This window comes from Sus scrofa, chromosome 6, assembly GCF_000003025.6.
Source record: "Sus scrofa isolate TJ Tabasco breed Duroc chromosome 6, Sscrofa11.1, whole genome shotgun sequence".
NCBI lineage: Eukaryota > Metazoa > Chordata > Mammalia > Artiodactyla > Suidae > Sus > Sus scrofa.
The window spans coordinates 95,826,486-95,840,709 of record NC_010448.4 but is presented as its reverse complement, the minus strand read 5'-3'; the positions used below and the strand labels follow the sequence as shown (position 1 = coordinate 95,840,709).

At 44.5% G+C, this 14,224-nt stretch overlaps 1 protein-coding gene and 1 long non-coding RNA gene across 16 annotated transcripts in view; one reads left to right on the top strand and one right to left on the bottom strand.

Moving 5' to 3' along the window:
- CAP1 (adenylate cyclase associated protein 1) overlaps positions 134 to 14,224 on the bottom strand; it is a 29,092-nt gene continuing 15,001 nt past the window's right edge. For 3 of the 15 annotated variants that reach the window (XM_003127824.6, XM_021095996.1, XM_021095997.1), the window contains exons 3-13: positions 13,352 to 13,455; positions 11,542 to 11,619; positions 9,102 to 9,245; positions 8,915 to 9,000; positions 6,920 to 7,025; positions 5,433 to 5,610; positions 3,168 to 3,352; positions 2,855 to 2,978; positions 2,630 to 2,712; positions 2,170 to 2,313; positions 134 to 1,319 (exon numbers count right to left, since the gene is read on the bottom strand). In XM_003127824.6, the coding sequence (XP_003127872.5) occupies positions 1,236 to 1,319; positions 2,170 to 2,313; positions 2,630 to 2,712; positions 2,855 to 2,978; positions 3,168 to 3,352; positions 5,433 to 5,610; positions 6,920 to 7,025; positions 8,915 to 9,000; positions 9,102 to 9,245; positions 11,542 to 11,619; positions 13,352 to 13,455 (1,316 nt within the window). In that variant the 3' untranslated portion in view covers positions 134 to 1,235. The remainder of the gene's footprint in view (positions 1,320 to 2,169; positions 2,314 to 2,629; positions 2,713 to 2,854; positions 2,979 to 3,167; positions 3,353 to 5,432; positions 5,611 to 6,919; positions 7,026 to 8,914; positions 9,001 to 9,101; positions 9,246 to 11,541; positions 11,620 to 13,351; positions 13,456 to 14,224) is intronic. The other 12 variants (XM_021095999.1, XM_021096001.1, XM_021096002.1 and 9 more) reach the window with 7 other exon arrangements.
- Positions 1,326 to 2,316, top strand: LOC110261157. Its single transcript, XR_002344975.1, has 2 exons — positions 1,326 to 1,551; positions 2,139 to 2,316. It is a non-coding gene; the product is annotated as an uncharacterized LOC110261157 (long non-coding RNA).

The window sequence follows — 14,224 nt, the reverse complement described above, 5'->3', positions numbered from 1 at the left end:
CCAGGGATGGACCCTTCACCCTCATTAATACTAGTCAGATGTGTTTCTGCTGTGCCTCAAGGGGAACTCCAGAACTCCCATTTTTCTTTTCAATATTTTTACATCACTGTACAGCAAATATCATAGGCAAATATGAAGTGAGTTTGGTATTAATTTTATTCTATTTTCTGTATAACTTTAAGTACATAAAGGTTTATTTCCACAGGCCTCAGGAAATGGGTAGAAGTCACAGGACAGTCTCTCTTCCCATCAAAAAAAGTTGCATATTTTGGTAAAGTGTCCTAGAGGAAAAGCTGAAATTTACATTAGCAGTGCTGTGCAAGATTCTTACATAAGACCTAAAACCAGCCTGCAATGGAGATTTTAGTCCTCTGTTGAGGTGCCCAGACAGAAGCCAAAAGCTGTTGAGCATGACGGGGCAAAGGAGGCAGCGAAGATGGAGGAAGGGCATCTAGCATGAAGGAAAGGGAAGCCAGATTCCTGGGAATGGTGTGGTTTTCTTTTCTCTCTCTCTCTCCTTTAAAATCATCTCTGTAGGAAGGTGCTAGGCAGGGGCCCCAGAGAGAGAAAGGGTCCAAGACTCCTTCAGCTGGCCTGTGTACAGGGCACCGCCACAGCAGCTAACACAGGAGAACCTATGATCTGGGCTTCGGGCAGACGCAGGATGGAATGCAGAAGGAAAGGAATGCTTGTAGGAAATCATTTTGCTTGGAATGCTAGATGGCCAAGTTCAGCCTTTGGTCCTGTGCAACCCTCGCCTTAACTTGTCAACAGTGAAAATTAGTTTAAGTAAAAAGAACCAGCTAGAATCACACCAGCTTCTGCTACCTTCATGCTCACTGTTAGAGAAAGATTAACTTGGTGTGAATGTTCTGATCTGTTAATTCCTGGGGACTGTTTCTTTTTTCTTCCCAAAAGACTCTGTTGGTCAAATAACCCCAAAGGCCGAAAGCTAAAACATACCCGGTCCTGGTCTATGGTTCCTTAAGAATGGACGGGCGGTGTGGTTGAGCTGACAAGGAAAAGCTGCCCCTTCCTGCTGAAGATCAAGTGACCTGCTATCCCACCCCAAATCTCAGCCTGAGGTATATTTCAGTGAAGGCAGGTAGCTGTGCTTCTCAAAGCAGAGAAGCATTTAAGAGCAGAAAGGTAGAGGAAATCTAGAAAAGAACCATCTTGATACAGATTTATCCCACGGTGTGAGGGAGAGGGCAAAGAACCCAGTGGCACTTCGCTTATCCAGCAATTTCTGTCACTGTGGTGACCAACTTCTGCCCATTCCATATGGTCTTGAACTGCTCAGGGACTGGGAACTCATTCTGCAAATAAAGAAAGAACAGGTTTAAATCAGAGCTAAACAATATGTTGGGGTTAATTAAATCTTATGCTTTTCTCCCAACACTTGCTCATACCGCACTCTGAGAACAAGCAGGACGTAACAAGAGAGAAACTGGAACCCAGCTGTGAAAGCACGGCTACGGAACTGGCAGCCACCTCCGCCACCATGGATACAGGAATGAGAACCGAGGCTCCAAAGCTGGACAGAGGGAGGTCTGAATGTGTTTCCTACTGTTCAGTGACCTTGGACAGGCTTGAACCTATGAAGTGTAGATGGGAATGTGTATGGCTTCCTGGCATCAGCTCAACAGGGTGCTGTGACTCAATCTCACTCCTCTTTACTACCCTGAGCATCTGCCCAGCCCAAGAATGACAGAAACCATTGTCCTTTGGGGGTCTACTTTGTGGGACGGCCTCACGCTTCTGTGGGCTTGAGTGTGCACTGCTGGGCTGGACCCAGTTGGGTGCACACTCCATCAACTAGCTTTCTTTCTTTTCCCTTCTGTTTTTAATGGGTTTTGTTTTTGTTTTTGTTTGTCTTTTGTCTTTTTAGGGCTGCACTCACAGCATATGGAGGTTCCTAGGCTAGGGGTCTAACTGGAGCTGTAGCCGCCGGCCTACACCAGAGCCACAGCAACGTGGGATCTGAGCTGCATCTGCAGCCTACACCACGGCTCACGGCAACGCCAGATCCTTAACCCACTGAGCGAGGCCAGGGCTCGAACCCGAAACCTCATGGTTCCTAGTCGGGTTCGTTAACCACTGAGCCAGGACAGGAACTCCTTCCCTTCTGTTTTTAGGTCGTGCTACTCAAGTGATCACGAAACTTACGAAGTCACCGCCTTCTGTAGGAATGAGGACATTCATCTCAGAAGATTTGGCACTGACTATCTCACAATCCAGGGAATTCTTGCTCAGGTAAATGTGGCAGCCGTCTGTTTTGTTGATCGAAATGGTTGGCACTTTACCCATTACCTGCAGGGGAAATCGAGAGCACTGAGTCTCAGCAGCCGGGACAACAACAATAAGCTTTCACTGCTGCTCAGGATTCGGCAACTACATGAAGACTTCACAGGTGTACAACAGATACCAGATACTAGGGGCGGGTGGGAACTGGGTGCTGGGAAAGGGCTCTCAATAAGGGCCAACTCCTTTCCTGCCACATCCAAAGCAGCTCAGTTTACGCACTCTGGAGAGTCAGATTCCCACCACAGTGACATCTGTGGGTTGGCTGGGTCTCTTTCAATTAATTCCTCAGGGATCAAAGGAAGGAGCCAAGACATCAAGTTACCTGAACTTTGACATCCCGACTATTGATTATCTCCACAATGCCCACCACGTCATCGAACACCAGACCGAGTTTCTTACAGTTATCTAGGAGAAGAAAGGGAGCTGTTAACAGTGCAACTTGAAAGGAAAGCCCTGTATTTAAGAATCTCTAGAAATAGGGTAGGTATGGGTACAGTCCTCTCAAGCTCTAGGACAGAGCCTGCCTAGGCCAAGAACAAGAACTCACCTACTGTAATGGAGTTAATTTTGCCCTTGATTTGCAATGTCGAGTTGACGCACTTGAATATGTAAGCCACCTGTTTCAGCTCTGTGTCATCTATCACCAGGTTGGAAACATTCTCCTGATTTTCCTGTTAAAGAGAAAATTTAGGAATCTCATCACTAAGCACACACTACACCCTCAAAAACAGACTCTCCCAAACTTTCATTCTTGCCGTCTGAGCCAGAACCCTGCACTCGTTTGGCTGTGCTCCATTTAACCCACTCTGTGCTCTGTCCCCACTTCTTGTCCTCCCCCAGTCCTGGCATTTTTAACTCACCACTCTCCACTTCTTGCCCTCCAGTTCAAGTAGAGCTGGCTCCTTCTTTGTGACTGGTTTGGGGGATGGGCTGATTCCAGGTTTAGATGCAGAGAATGGTTTGGGGCCAGTTCGTACGGGCCCACTCTGAGCCTTCAAAGCAGGGTTCTTGTGAGTCTTCATGTCATCGGATACGTGTTTCAGGGCTGTAAGAACAAGAGCTGCCTTGCTCCTGTCCTTCCTACCAGGGCTCTGGGCTGAGCCAATAACCAACTACTGCTATCAGAAGTTAAGCTGATCTTTAACAGAATACGCAAAGCCAAAATCAGAGCCTTTAAGATGTTCTCTCAGGAGTTCCCGTCGTGGCACAGTGGTTAACGAATCCGACTAGGAACCATGAGGCTGTGGGTTCGATCTCTGGCCTTGCTCAGTGGGTTAAGGATCCGGCGTTGCTGTGAGCTGTGGTGTAGGTTGCAAATGAGGCTCAGATCCTGCGTTGCTGTGGCTCTGGCGTAGGCCGGTGGCTACAAGCTCCGATTGGATCCCTAGCCTGGGAACCTCCATATGCCACCGGAACGGCCCAAGAAATAGCAAAAAGACAAAAAAAAAAAAGAAACAAAACATGTTCTCTCACTTGCTGCTTTGGAGAAGCACTTTTATGATTCCTCTTCTACCCCAAGGTTAAATTAGAAAGTACCACTAAAAAAATAAAACATGGAATGTGTGTGTATTGGGCGATGAGTATGTGAGTACAAGAAAAAGATCTAGAAAGAAAGATACACACCAAATATTTACTCATAACACCTATGTCGTTTTTAAAACAGGGAAGAAAAAATAATATGTGATAATAAAGAAAATTTGGTAAACGAAAAAAAAAACCCTCACCCACAGCTAACCTACCATCCCAGTCAGTTAAAATATGAAACTCTCCTTTCAATAATTTTTCTATTCATAGTTTTTTTTTTTGTTTGTCTTTTTGCTATTTCTTGGGCCGCTCCTGCGGCATATGGAGGTTCCCAGGCTATGGGTTGAATCAGAGCTGCAGCCACTGGCCTACGCCAGAGCCACAGCAATGCGGGATCCGAGACGCGTTTGCAACCTACACCACAGCTCACGGCAACGGCGGATCCTCAACCCTGCTGAGCAAGCGCAGGGACCGAAACCGCAACCTCATGGTTCCTAGTCGGATTCGTTAACCACTGTGCCACGACGGGAACTCCCCACAGTTGTTTTTTATTTAGATATAAGCATACACACTGTTTAAGAAATTTGGTTTAACCAATTAAAATAAACATTTTCTCATGTTAACCTACAGTTTCTAAAAATGTCTTTTTTAATCACCCTCGACAGGCTAACACACATGCCTTGTTCTTGAACATGGCACAATCTATATAACCAATACTAGCCTTTTAGCTCCGCCAGTCCTTGTGGTTATAGTTTTTGTTCCCTCCAAAACACTGGATGGTTCACTGCAGAAAAAGGCTTAATGGCTGCATAATATTCCATCAAGAAGAACCTGCCAGCTAACCATTTTTCTTACAGTTGGATGTATAGGTTGTTACAGTATTTTTAGCTACTACAAATAACAATGTCTAAAACTTGTTCTTTCAATATTTTTATGGGTAGATTCCTAGAAGAGTGATGCAGTATAATTTAGACTTTCACCTACTGTGTATAAGGGTATCCACTTTCTCTATACCCACATTAGGTTATTCTTTTTTGTTTGTTTCTTTGTTTTTGTTTTTGGCCATGCCCATGGCATACCAAAGTTCCCAGGCCAAGGATCGAACTGGAGACACAGCTGTGACCCCAACCACAGCAGTGACAATGCCAGATGATCCTTAACTTGTTGAGCCACCAGGGAACTCTAACATTAGGTCATTCTTATGCAGAGTCTCCACATGACTAATATATATCCTCAGAGGAAGTTAACTCCCACCCCCCATGATGACTGCCCAAAGAGACCATCTGGTAACATGGAGAAAGCTTTGGGGAAAACTGCCAGCACCATGCCTTGGTACCATAGGGTACTCTGTATAAGCTCCTTAATATTAAATTACTTCCTATGGGGAGAGGGCCTTCCCCAGTTATAATGACCCATTTTTCAATTTCCATTTAAGCCAGCTTTGCTGTCCCTTTTGGCAACCGGAAGGAACATGGCAGTCCAGATGAATTCTCCCATACACAAACCACAGTTCTGGTTTACAGGCTGTCAGGTCTTTAGTTGGTAAGTTCTTGCCAAAACAACTTACTGCACCAACTCTTCTTGCCAAAGTATTTGCTTACCGTGTGTGATGCTCTCCCCTTGATTAATCTGCGCAAACAGTGCTGAGCGTGAGGCAGACTCATCTGAGCCTGAACTGGTGGGGACTGGGGGAGGAGGTGGGCCTGGTGGAGGAGGAGGAGGACCTGATCCAGCAGAGGGTCCAGATGGCAATCCACTCAGTTCTTTAGCCACGGGCCCCTGGAACAGTAAGCACAGGTAACACAGTCAGCCTCTCTTCCCCTCTGTACCATCTCCAACAGGGTCTCCGTGTGTCCAGGATACACAGGATACCCACTGGAGCCCTCCATACAATGGTTAAGGCTCCCGACCCAAACCCAATGTGGCTTTATTCCTTCTCTCCCTTTCCTGAGATCGAACTCAGCTCCATTTTTCGACCCTCACTTTTTTCCATCTGCCTCTACCTAATTCCAGCTCTAAACCTGTATTTCTGAAAATCAACTTAGGGTGTCACCAGTATCTCAGCTTCACAAAGGCCACGACTGATTTCACCATCTCCCCCGCTGTACAATCCCCATGTTTCTACTTCAGTGAAAGACATTACCATCCAACTTGACTATTCAATCTTCTTTGAGTTTTCTAAACCCCTCAAACTCATTAAATCTTTCTATTATCCTACGACATCCTGTAAATTCTTTTGTACCAGGCCCTAGCACCATACGCACTTCCATAGTCTGGCACAAGCCCTTACCCCTAACCTATATACTAAGACTCTTTTAAGGACAAATCTGATTATGATCACTGTCTTGCTCATATATTTATAGTTACTTATCACCTATTATAAAGTCTAAAAGTCTCAACTATCTTCCTTTCCAGCCTTTCCTTCTAAAAATGAGTACCTCTCCTTATTAAAGCCAGATGACCAAGCTCCACATTTACCTGCATTTACTTTAAGCTTTGCTGTTTGCTAGTATCCCCTATTCTTCCACTTCTGTCCTGTACTTGAAAAGCCTCAGATCAGAGTAAACCTCTTGAACGTACAGTCTGTCCTGATGAGAATCATTTCTCCTCCTCATGCTCTGTAGTGTGTCCGTATCTTTATTATAGCACTTAGCTGGGTGATTTGTATTGGGGTTTTGTATCTATATTTTCAAGCTTCATTTTTAACAATTTTTCTTTTTACAGCCGCACCTATGGTATATGGAGGTTCCCACACTGGAGCTGTGGCTGGCCTATGCCACAGCCATGCTTGATCTGAGCTGCATGTGTGACCTATACCACAGCTCACAGCAACACCAGATCTTTAACCCACTGAGCAAGGCCAGGGGTCAAACCTGCGTCCTCACGGATGCTAGTCAGATTTGTTTCCGCTGAGCCATGATGGGAACTCCTACTCTTTTTTTCCCCTTTTGCTTCTGTTCTTTTTCTACCCTCCACTGAAAAGACTAGCATTCCTTCTTGGACCTTGGCAAAGCTAAGGTCTAAGAAGCCTGTAGATCTAGTCCTGGAGGAATGAAGGGATGAAAGGAGGGAAGGAGGACTCACTAACCGTTTTGCTCCAGGCCAGTCCAGTCGTATGGAACTCCTTAATGTAAGCCTGCAGCTCTGTCCATATACTCAAGTAAGCTTTGACCCAGTCCACGTGCTTCTTATCCCTGGGAGAATTAAAGAGCTCATCACAGACAGCCGGGGTGTGTTACAACAGTGATTCCAGAAGCCCTCCTATCTGAGTTCACATCCTCCTGCCTGTGGCATTTCTCAGGCTTTGCTCAGTGGCAGCTTTTTAAGAAAATCATAACTGAGCTTTTTTTGTGTCGTTTTGGTTAACGGATTCTCACCCTAATTAGACCAAAGTCCATGTGGATGGGGACTTTCCAGATTATATCTTTATCTCTCATAGCAGGATTCCTCGAACTTTTTAAAAGTAGCAAAACTGTTTTTCCAAACTAGACCTTAGGCAGAACCTAATATCTAAAACTGCTAAAAGCAAACATTCTGTGTATGAAGCCATGGTAGAGAGATCTCTCGAGCATCACTGTGGATTGCCAGGACCTCACACAACTCAAGTGCCTTATGTCAAAATATGCCCTCCCCCAAAATAACAAAAAAATAAAAAACTTCCCTTTAGGAGGAAATAATCATATTAATTTACAGAAATAGCACTGCACTCTAGTTCAAGTCTCCTCTCTCCTTATGACTATTTAACATAAAACCTAATTTCCTCAACTGTAAATTGTGGAGTACAATGGTGAGGTATAACAAAACACTGTGATGCTTAATTCCAGGTTGCTAGAAGAATTCAGGGAGCTGCCCGGTGTTCTGGGACATATTTCACCCACATGAAGGCTTATTCCTTCACAAAGCAGTTACTCAACAGACGTGAGTTAACTAATGACGGACGGAAGAAAAGAAGGGTTTGGACAGTTACGCAGCTGAGTAACAGCTGCCTACAGTCACTCACGCTCAAAACCAGCCATGGAGAAGTCAGCACTGGTGGACATTTGTGGTTGGATATACAGTGACTCCCCTTATGCAATACCCACATTGGTCAGCAGCCCTCCTCTCACTTTATCTGACCACATGAATAGTCAGGGTTATTTTCTAGTAAATTTTATTGAACCTTCTGCCACTGTGCCAGTTAGAAGTTTTCAACAAAGAAACAAAATCTTGTCTACATAGGCAAATAAAAGGGTATTAGTCTATTATTACCTCCAGCAAAACCTCCTAAACCTGGAAGGATAAGGATTAGAAGACTCAAAATGTCTTTACAAACCCTGAAGAAAAAGCAGAAGAGGAAGCAGAAACACTTCCTTCTTGCAAATTCAGCTTCCGTCTTTTTTTCTTTGGGGGGGGGTCTTTTTTTTTTTTTTTTTTTTTTTTTTTGCTTTTTGCTATTTCTTTGGGCTGCTCCCCCGACATATGGAGGTTCCCAGGCTAGGGGTCCAATCGGAGCTGTAGCCGCCAGCCTATACCACAGCCACAGCAACTCGGGATCCGAGCCGAGTCTGCAACCTACACCACACAGCTCACGGCAACGCTGGATCGTTAACCCACTGAGCAAGGGCAGGGACCGAACCCGCAACCTCATGGTTCCTAGTCGGATTCGTTAACCACTGCGCCATGATGGGAACTTTTTGGTCTTTTTAAAAAATTTTATTTTAGGGCCGCACCCGTGGCACATGGAGGTTCCCAGGCTAGGTGGCAAATTGGAGCTGCACCACAGCCACAGCAACATCAGATCCGAGCTGCACCTGCGACCTATGCCACAGCTCATGGTAATGTCGGATCCTTAACCCACTGAGCAAGGCCAGGGATGGAACCTGCGTCCTCATGGATGCTAGTTAGATTCATTTCTGCTGAGCCACGATGGGAACTTCCAAATACAGCTTCTATGAGCCAATATCTATCAAACTTTCCAAAAAGCAGCCCTGAGATAAGAAAACCAACATGGCAGCCAAAGGCAGCCTTAATTTAACCAAAAGCACTACTCCAGTAAATAACCAGCTAGGTTTGTCCTTTACCCCCGAGGACAGGCTAGACTTACACATCTTTGTACTCCTTGAGGACTCGGTTTGTATAAAACATGGCAGCATCATTCATTTCCTTCACATAGGGACCAGGCTTGGGAGCCTAGAAAAAGAGAAGCTGTCAGTGACTCAGCGCTTCTCCAGCCACATCTCCTTACCTCCTTCATTCTGCCCCTTCCCTCCCCTGGAAACGGTGCTGCTCACCATAGCCACCCAACCCAGGGCCTGGATGCTTTCACTGACAGCTGACAGGTGATTGAACAACTTGCTGCCTCGGTTCTTCTCCCGAAAGGTTATTACTTCTTGGATCTGCTCGGAGATGGGTGCCAACAATTCAGAAAGCTTATTCTAGAAAAAGATGTAGGAAAAAACTGAGCTTAGTGTCTTTTTATAAAAGCTTTACATGTTACTCAACTCTGGTCCTGAAGGCAAGAATTCTTCACTAACTACAATGAGCACACAAATAAGCTCTGTATTCACTCTGCACAAATTCATATGGATACAATACTGCTCATCATCTCACGCTCCCCACAGAGTTCCAACTCCTCAGGCTGGATTTCGTGTTCCTTCATGATCAGGACCCATTCATACTCCAGCTGTACTACAAAATTCTATCATTTCTCCCACTTGTCTCTTTTCTGTCCCACAGGAAATACTAGCCCGTTTCTGGGCCTTCACTCATGATGGGCTCTTCCTTTTCTAGCTATCCATGTGCGTCTTAGCTTCAGGAGGAACAGCCCCCCACCCCAGCCTCACTGGCCTCTCACAGCATCTATCATCAGCATAATCAATTCCGGCACCTTTTCACACATCAGCACAATTTATTAATGGACCCATGTGTGGACATGTTTTTCTTTCTCATTCATTCTTCAAAGGCTTTGTCTTAGCCCTCTTTTATAATCCTTAAAGCCTTCAACACACTGCTAGTCATACAGCAGCGGCTGAGAAGAGATCTGCTGAATCAAATACAATTAGAGGGCTTGGCATTTGAGCAGGCAGCTTAGCAAAATGGATGAATCTTGTGTTTCTGTATTTTCATCCTTCCTCCAAAGCTCAGTTTCCTAAACATCTCAACCCTCAGATCTTAGCATGAAAACAGACTAAAGCAGGAGTCGGCAAACTTTCTGCAAAGAGCCAGACCAAAATATTTTAGGCTTTACAGGCCATACGGTCTGCTGCTATTCCTCAGCTCGGCTGCTATAGTGCACAGAGCAGCAATAGATAATACGTAAAAGAACGGACATGGCTATGTTCCACAAAAAGTTCGTTTAAAATAGGTGGTGGGCCAGATTTGGCCTGCAGACTGTAGCCTGCCAATCCTGGAACCAAAGCAAGGGAAATATAATTGTGTGTCAGCTTCCTGATTTCTCGTGGAAAGTGTGAGGCTGGAAAAAAGGTTTAGACAAAATGCTTTAACCATTTAAGACTAAGAACTAGAGTCTAACATATTTAACATTACCTTATGCTATTTTAACATTATTTAGGCATGCTGAGGGTTCACAGGTTTTAATATGGCATTAGCAGGAAGACTTATTTAATTATCCCTCTGCCTATAAAAACCAAATGTAGGAGTTCCCATTGTGGCTCAGTGGTTAATGAACCCGACTAAGAACAATGAGGTTGTGGGTTCCATCCCTGACCTCGCTCAGTGGGTTAAGGGTCCGGCGTTGCCGTGAGCTGTGGTGTAGGTTGCAGATGCGGCTCGGATCCCGAGTTGCAGTGGTTCTGGTGGAGGCCAGCAGCTACAGCTCCAATTTGACCCCTAGCCTGGGAACCTCCTTATGCAGCGGGAGTGGCCCTAGAAAAGGCAAAAAGACCAAAAAAAAAAAAGAGCCAAATGTAAAATGAAGAAACAAAACAAAATGTTTTGGCTCTAAGAAATTTCTAGATTTTCTTTATTTTCACATTTTAGCAGCATAAAATTTTGAGGTAGAAATAAAGAGATGCCCAACCACCGAAGAGTTAGGGGAGAAGTAGTACTTTAGCAATTTCTTGTTTTTTCTTTTTAGGGCTGCACTTGTGGCATACGGAGGTTCCCAGGCTAGGGGTCGAATTGGAGTCAAAGCCACAACAATGCTGGATCCTTAACCCACTGAACAAGACCAGGGATCAAACTTGCATCCTCATGGATACTAGTTGGGTTCTTAACACACTCTAGAGCCACAATTGGAACTCCCTTCAGGAGTTTTAGATCTCCACAACAGCCTTACCAAGCCCACGCACGGTGAAGCAAGAGAACCACTTTCTATGACCCAGAGAGTTTAGCGGACAATATGATGAATTTGGCCAAAGCCAGGAGGCTAAAAAAGACTGTCTATTGAAAGAAATAGCAAAGTCCCAGGTATAACTACAGGCCTAAGTAAACGGACATAAAAAAAAAAGCCAGTAGAGTCCAATATATACTCAATGGCATATTCCCATAGCAGGGCTTAAAATCTGACTCTCTGTAGGACTTGATATGAATGTACATGAGCCTGGTAGGTCTTACACCACAGCAGTAACAACGCTGGATCCTTAACTGCTAGGCCACCAGGGGACTCCACAATAGGTCTTCCTATCTTAACATGTTGTGAGAGTTTAGCAGAAAGCTCTCAACTTGTTTTGTGCATCAAACCAAAACCAAACCAATTAGTAGTGAACTTACACCTACAGGCTGCTGGCACTGAGAGGCTGTAACCAAGAGAGCTTGCTCCAACTTCAGACCTGTATGGACCATTTCCGCCTGAAAAAGAGAGGAAAGGAGAAGAATCAGCTATCAATGATACTTTACAACTGGAGAGGTCCCAAGAAGAATAACCCGAAAACCGCCACTTTCGTGTACTCTGGTAGCAACCCAGGCACTTCACGTTGATTTTCTCAAGCATTCCAGATTCTAGGGACTGACAGGAGAATTATATATATCATTGTTCCTGTTGGGACTAATCAGGGGTATATATCCAGAGTTGGAAATGAAGATAATCGGGGATAGCTTTCAATATCAAGTTAGCAACTGCACATGCAGTGATATCAAGTGCACTGAAAAGTCCCTCCGACACTGCGTTATCCCCCCCAACAAAAATCTGTTCTCAAAAAACTAGAGATAAAACAAAAACAAAAAACTAGAGGTAAGAAGAAAAGTAAAAGCCTAAAGTTATGCCTCAAATTCTCAAGTTGTTTACTCCTTCAGGTTAAAGCTATTTTTCAAATGTTGGACCATGACCCATCAAAGATAAATCAACTTTGCAACCCATAACCAGCACTTTATTAAGTGAAGTAGAATACATCTTAGTTACAAAGTATTTCTTTTTTTTCTTTCTTTCTTTTTTTTTTTTTTTTTTTGTTGTTGTTGTTGCTATTTCTTGGGCCGCTCCAGCGGCATATGGAGGTTCCCAGGCTAGGGGTTGAATCGGAGCTGTAGCCGCCGGCCTACGCCAGAGCCACAGCAACGCGGGATCCGAGCCGCGTCTGCAACCTACACCACAGCTCACGGCAACGCCGGATCGTCAACCCACTGAGCAAGGGCAGGGACCGAACCCGCAACCTCATGGTTCCTAGTCGGATTCGTTAACCACTGCGCCACGACGGGAACTCCACAAAGTATTTCTTACTGAGGGTCATGGTCAAAAAAGTTTAAGAAATATGAGGCTATATAAGCATTACCAAATGCAAAAATTCAAATTGATGTCATATTTTTTTTCTGGATTTGTATTTTTTAAACATAAAAGTGATACATGTTTCAAACCTTTTCAAATGTTACATACTGTAGAAAGTAAAAATGCAAGCCCCCACACTCCATCTAAGTCCCAGTCCCACTCTCTAGAGTTAACACCACTGTCAACAGATGGTATGTTAAGAGGCTCCAAATAGATCTTCCAAAGATCAACCAACCAGTTTTGCTGAAGAGTCAATATGGTTACTGCTTACAAAGGATCACTGAGAAGACTTGCAGGAAGATTTTGGGTCTCAAAGAGAGAGTCAGAGTGTGGGGTGATGGTGACAATGTGGGTAGCAGCACATGAAGGAAGGTGGGTGGAGAGGCACCTGTCATTGCCTACTTCCTATTCTTACTGTGGGCTAAATGAAAATAACTCACATTAGCATAGCTTTAGCCTAACTACCAAGCACAGTTTTATAAATATTAAGTCATGATAATGACTCCTTTGAATAAGCCAACCCAGGCTTGGTTATATAATATGTTGGGATCAGACTGGTAGCATGTTCTCATTACAAAGATGATCTGAGCCATGTTTTATGCACCAAACAAGCAATATGTATAAAAGAAGTCCATAGAGAATATGTGCTAAAAAGCAGGGAGCCTGGAAAATTCTGAGAAACCATTCTAGTGCACAGACTGAGCTCCTCACTGAAGGTACAAGAACAGTTGCCAGGAGCCGCTCAAGGGGCTCTTAATCCATGGAAGAGTAGGATTAAGTCACCAATCCATTAAGAGGGAAAAAAGGGCAAAAGCTCCTTACATGTTTCTGCACATCTCCCCCAATCTCTTTACTGATCTTGAGGTATTCCGCCACAGGACCGGCCAGCAGTGAGTCAAATGCTTGCACATACGGAGCTGCTCCTGCTGAAGACAGACACACCAGGAAGAATCAGTCACACATCAGAAAGAGGTTTTGTTAAAAGCACTTCCATACGAACTTGGAAAGGCAAAGTAACACAGTAAACATAAGGCTGGAGCATGAGTCAGGAGCCTCTGTTCTAGTTCCAGGACCACCATGACGGCTTGTGTGACCCTGGCTAAGTCACCTTTCCTCTCTGAGCTTAATTTTCTTTATCAATAGAATGAAAATAAACAAAATATCCCCTATGGTTCCTTTTAATGCTAACATTCTATGATTCAATTGGTACATGTGTAAAATGGCCAATTTGCCAATTATGTGAAGAGAGGAAAATTTTTTTTTTTTTTGCTTTTTAGGGCCACACCCACAGTATATGGAGGTTCCCAGGCTAGGGGTCTAATCGAAGCTGTAGCCGCCTGCCTACACCACAGCCATATAGCAATGCCAGATCTGAGCCGCATCTGTGACCGACCTACGCTGCAGCTCACAGCAATGCCAGATCCTGAACCCACTGATCAAGGCCAGGGATTGAACCTGTATCCTAGTCGGATACTAGTCGGATTCGTTTCTGCTGCACCACAACAGGAACTCCCTGGAGAGAGGAAATTTTTAATACCACTTGTCACTTGAGTTATACTGGAGTCATTTTGCTAAAGAAAGAACAGGAAATCTCACAGAAGCAGGAAGTTCTTGCATTAAAATAACTTAACCACAGGCCTCTTTGCACAAGTCACTTCTTCCCTTATCTGTACACAGCAACACAAATGAAAGGCG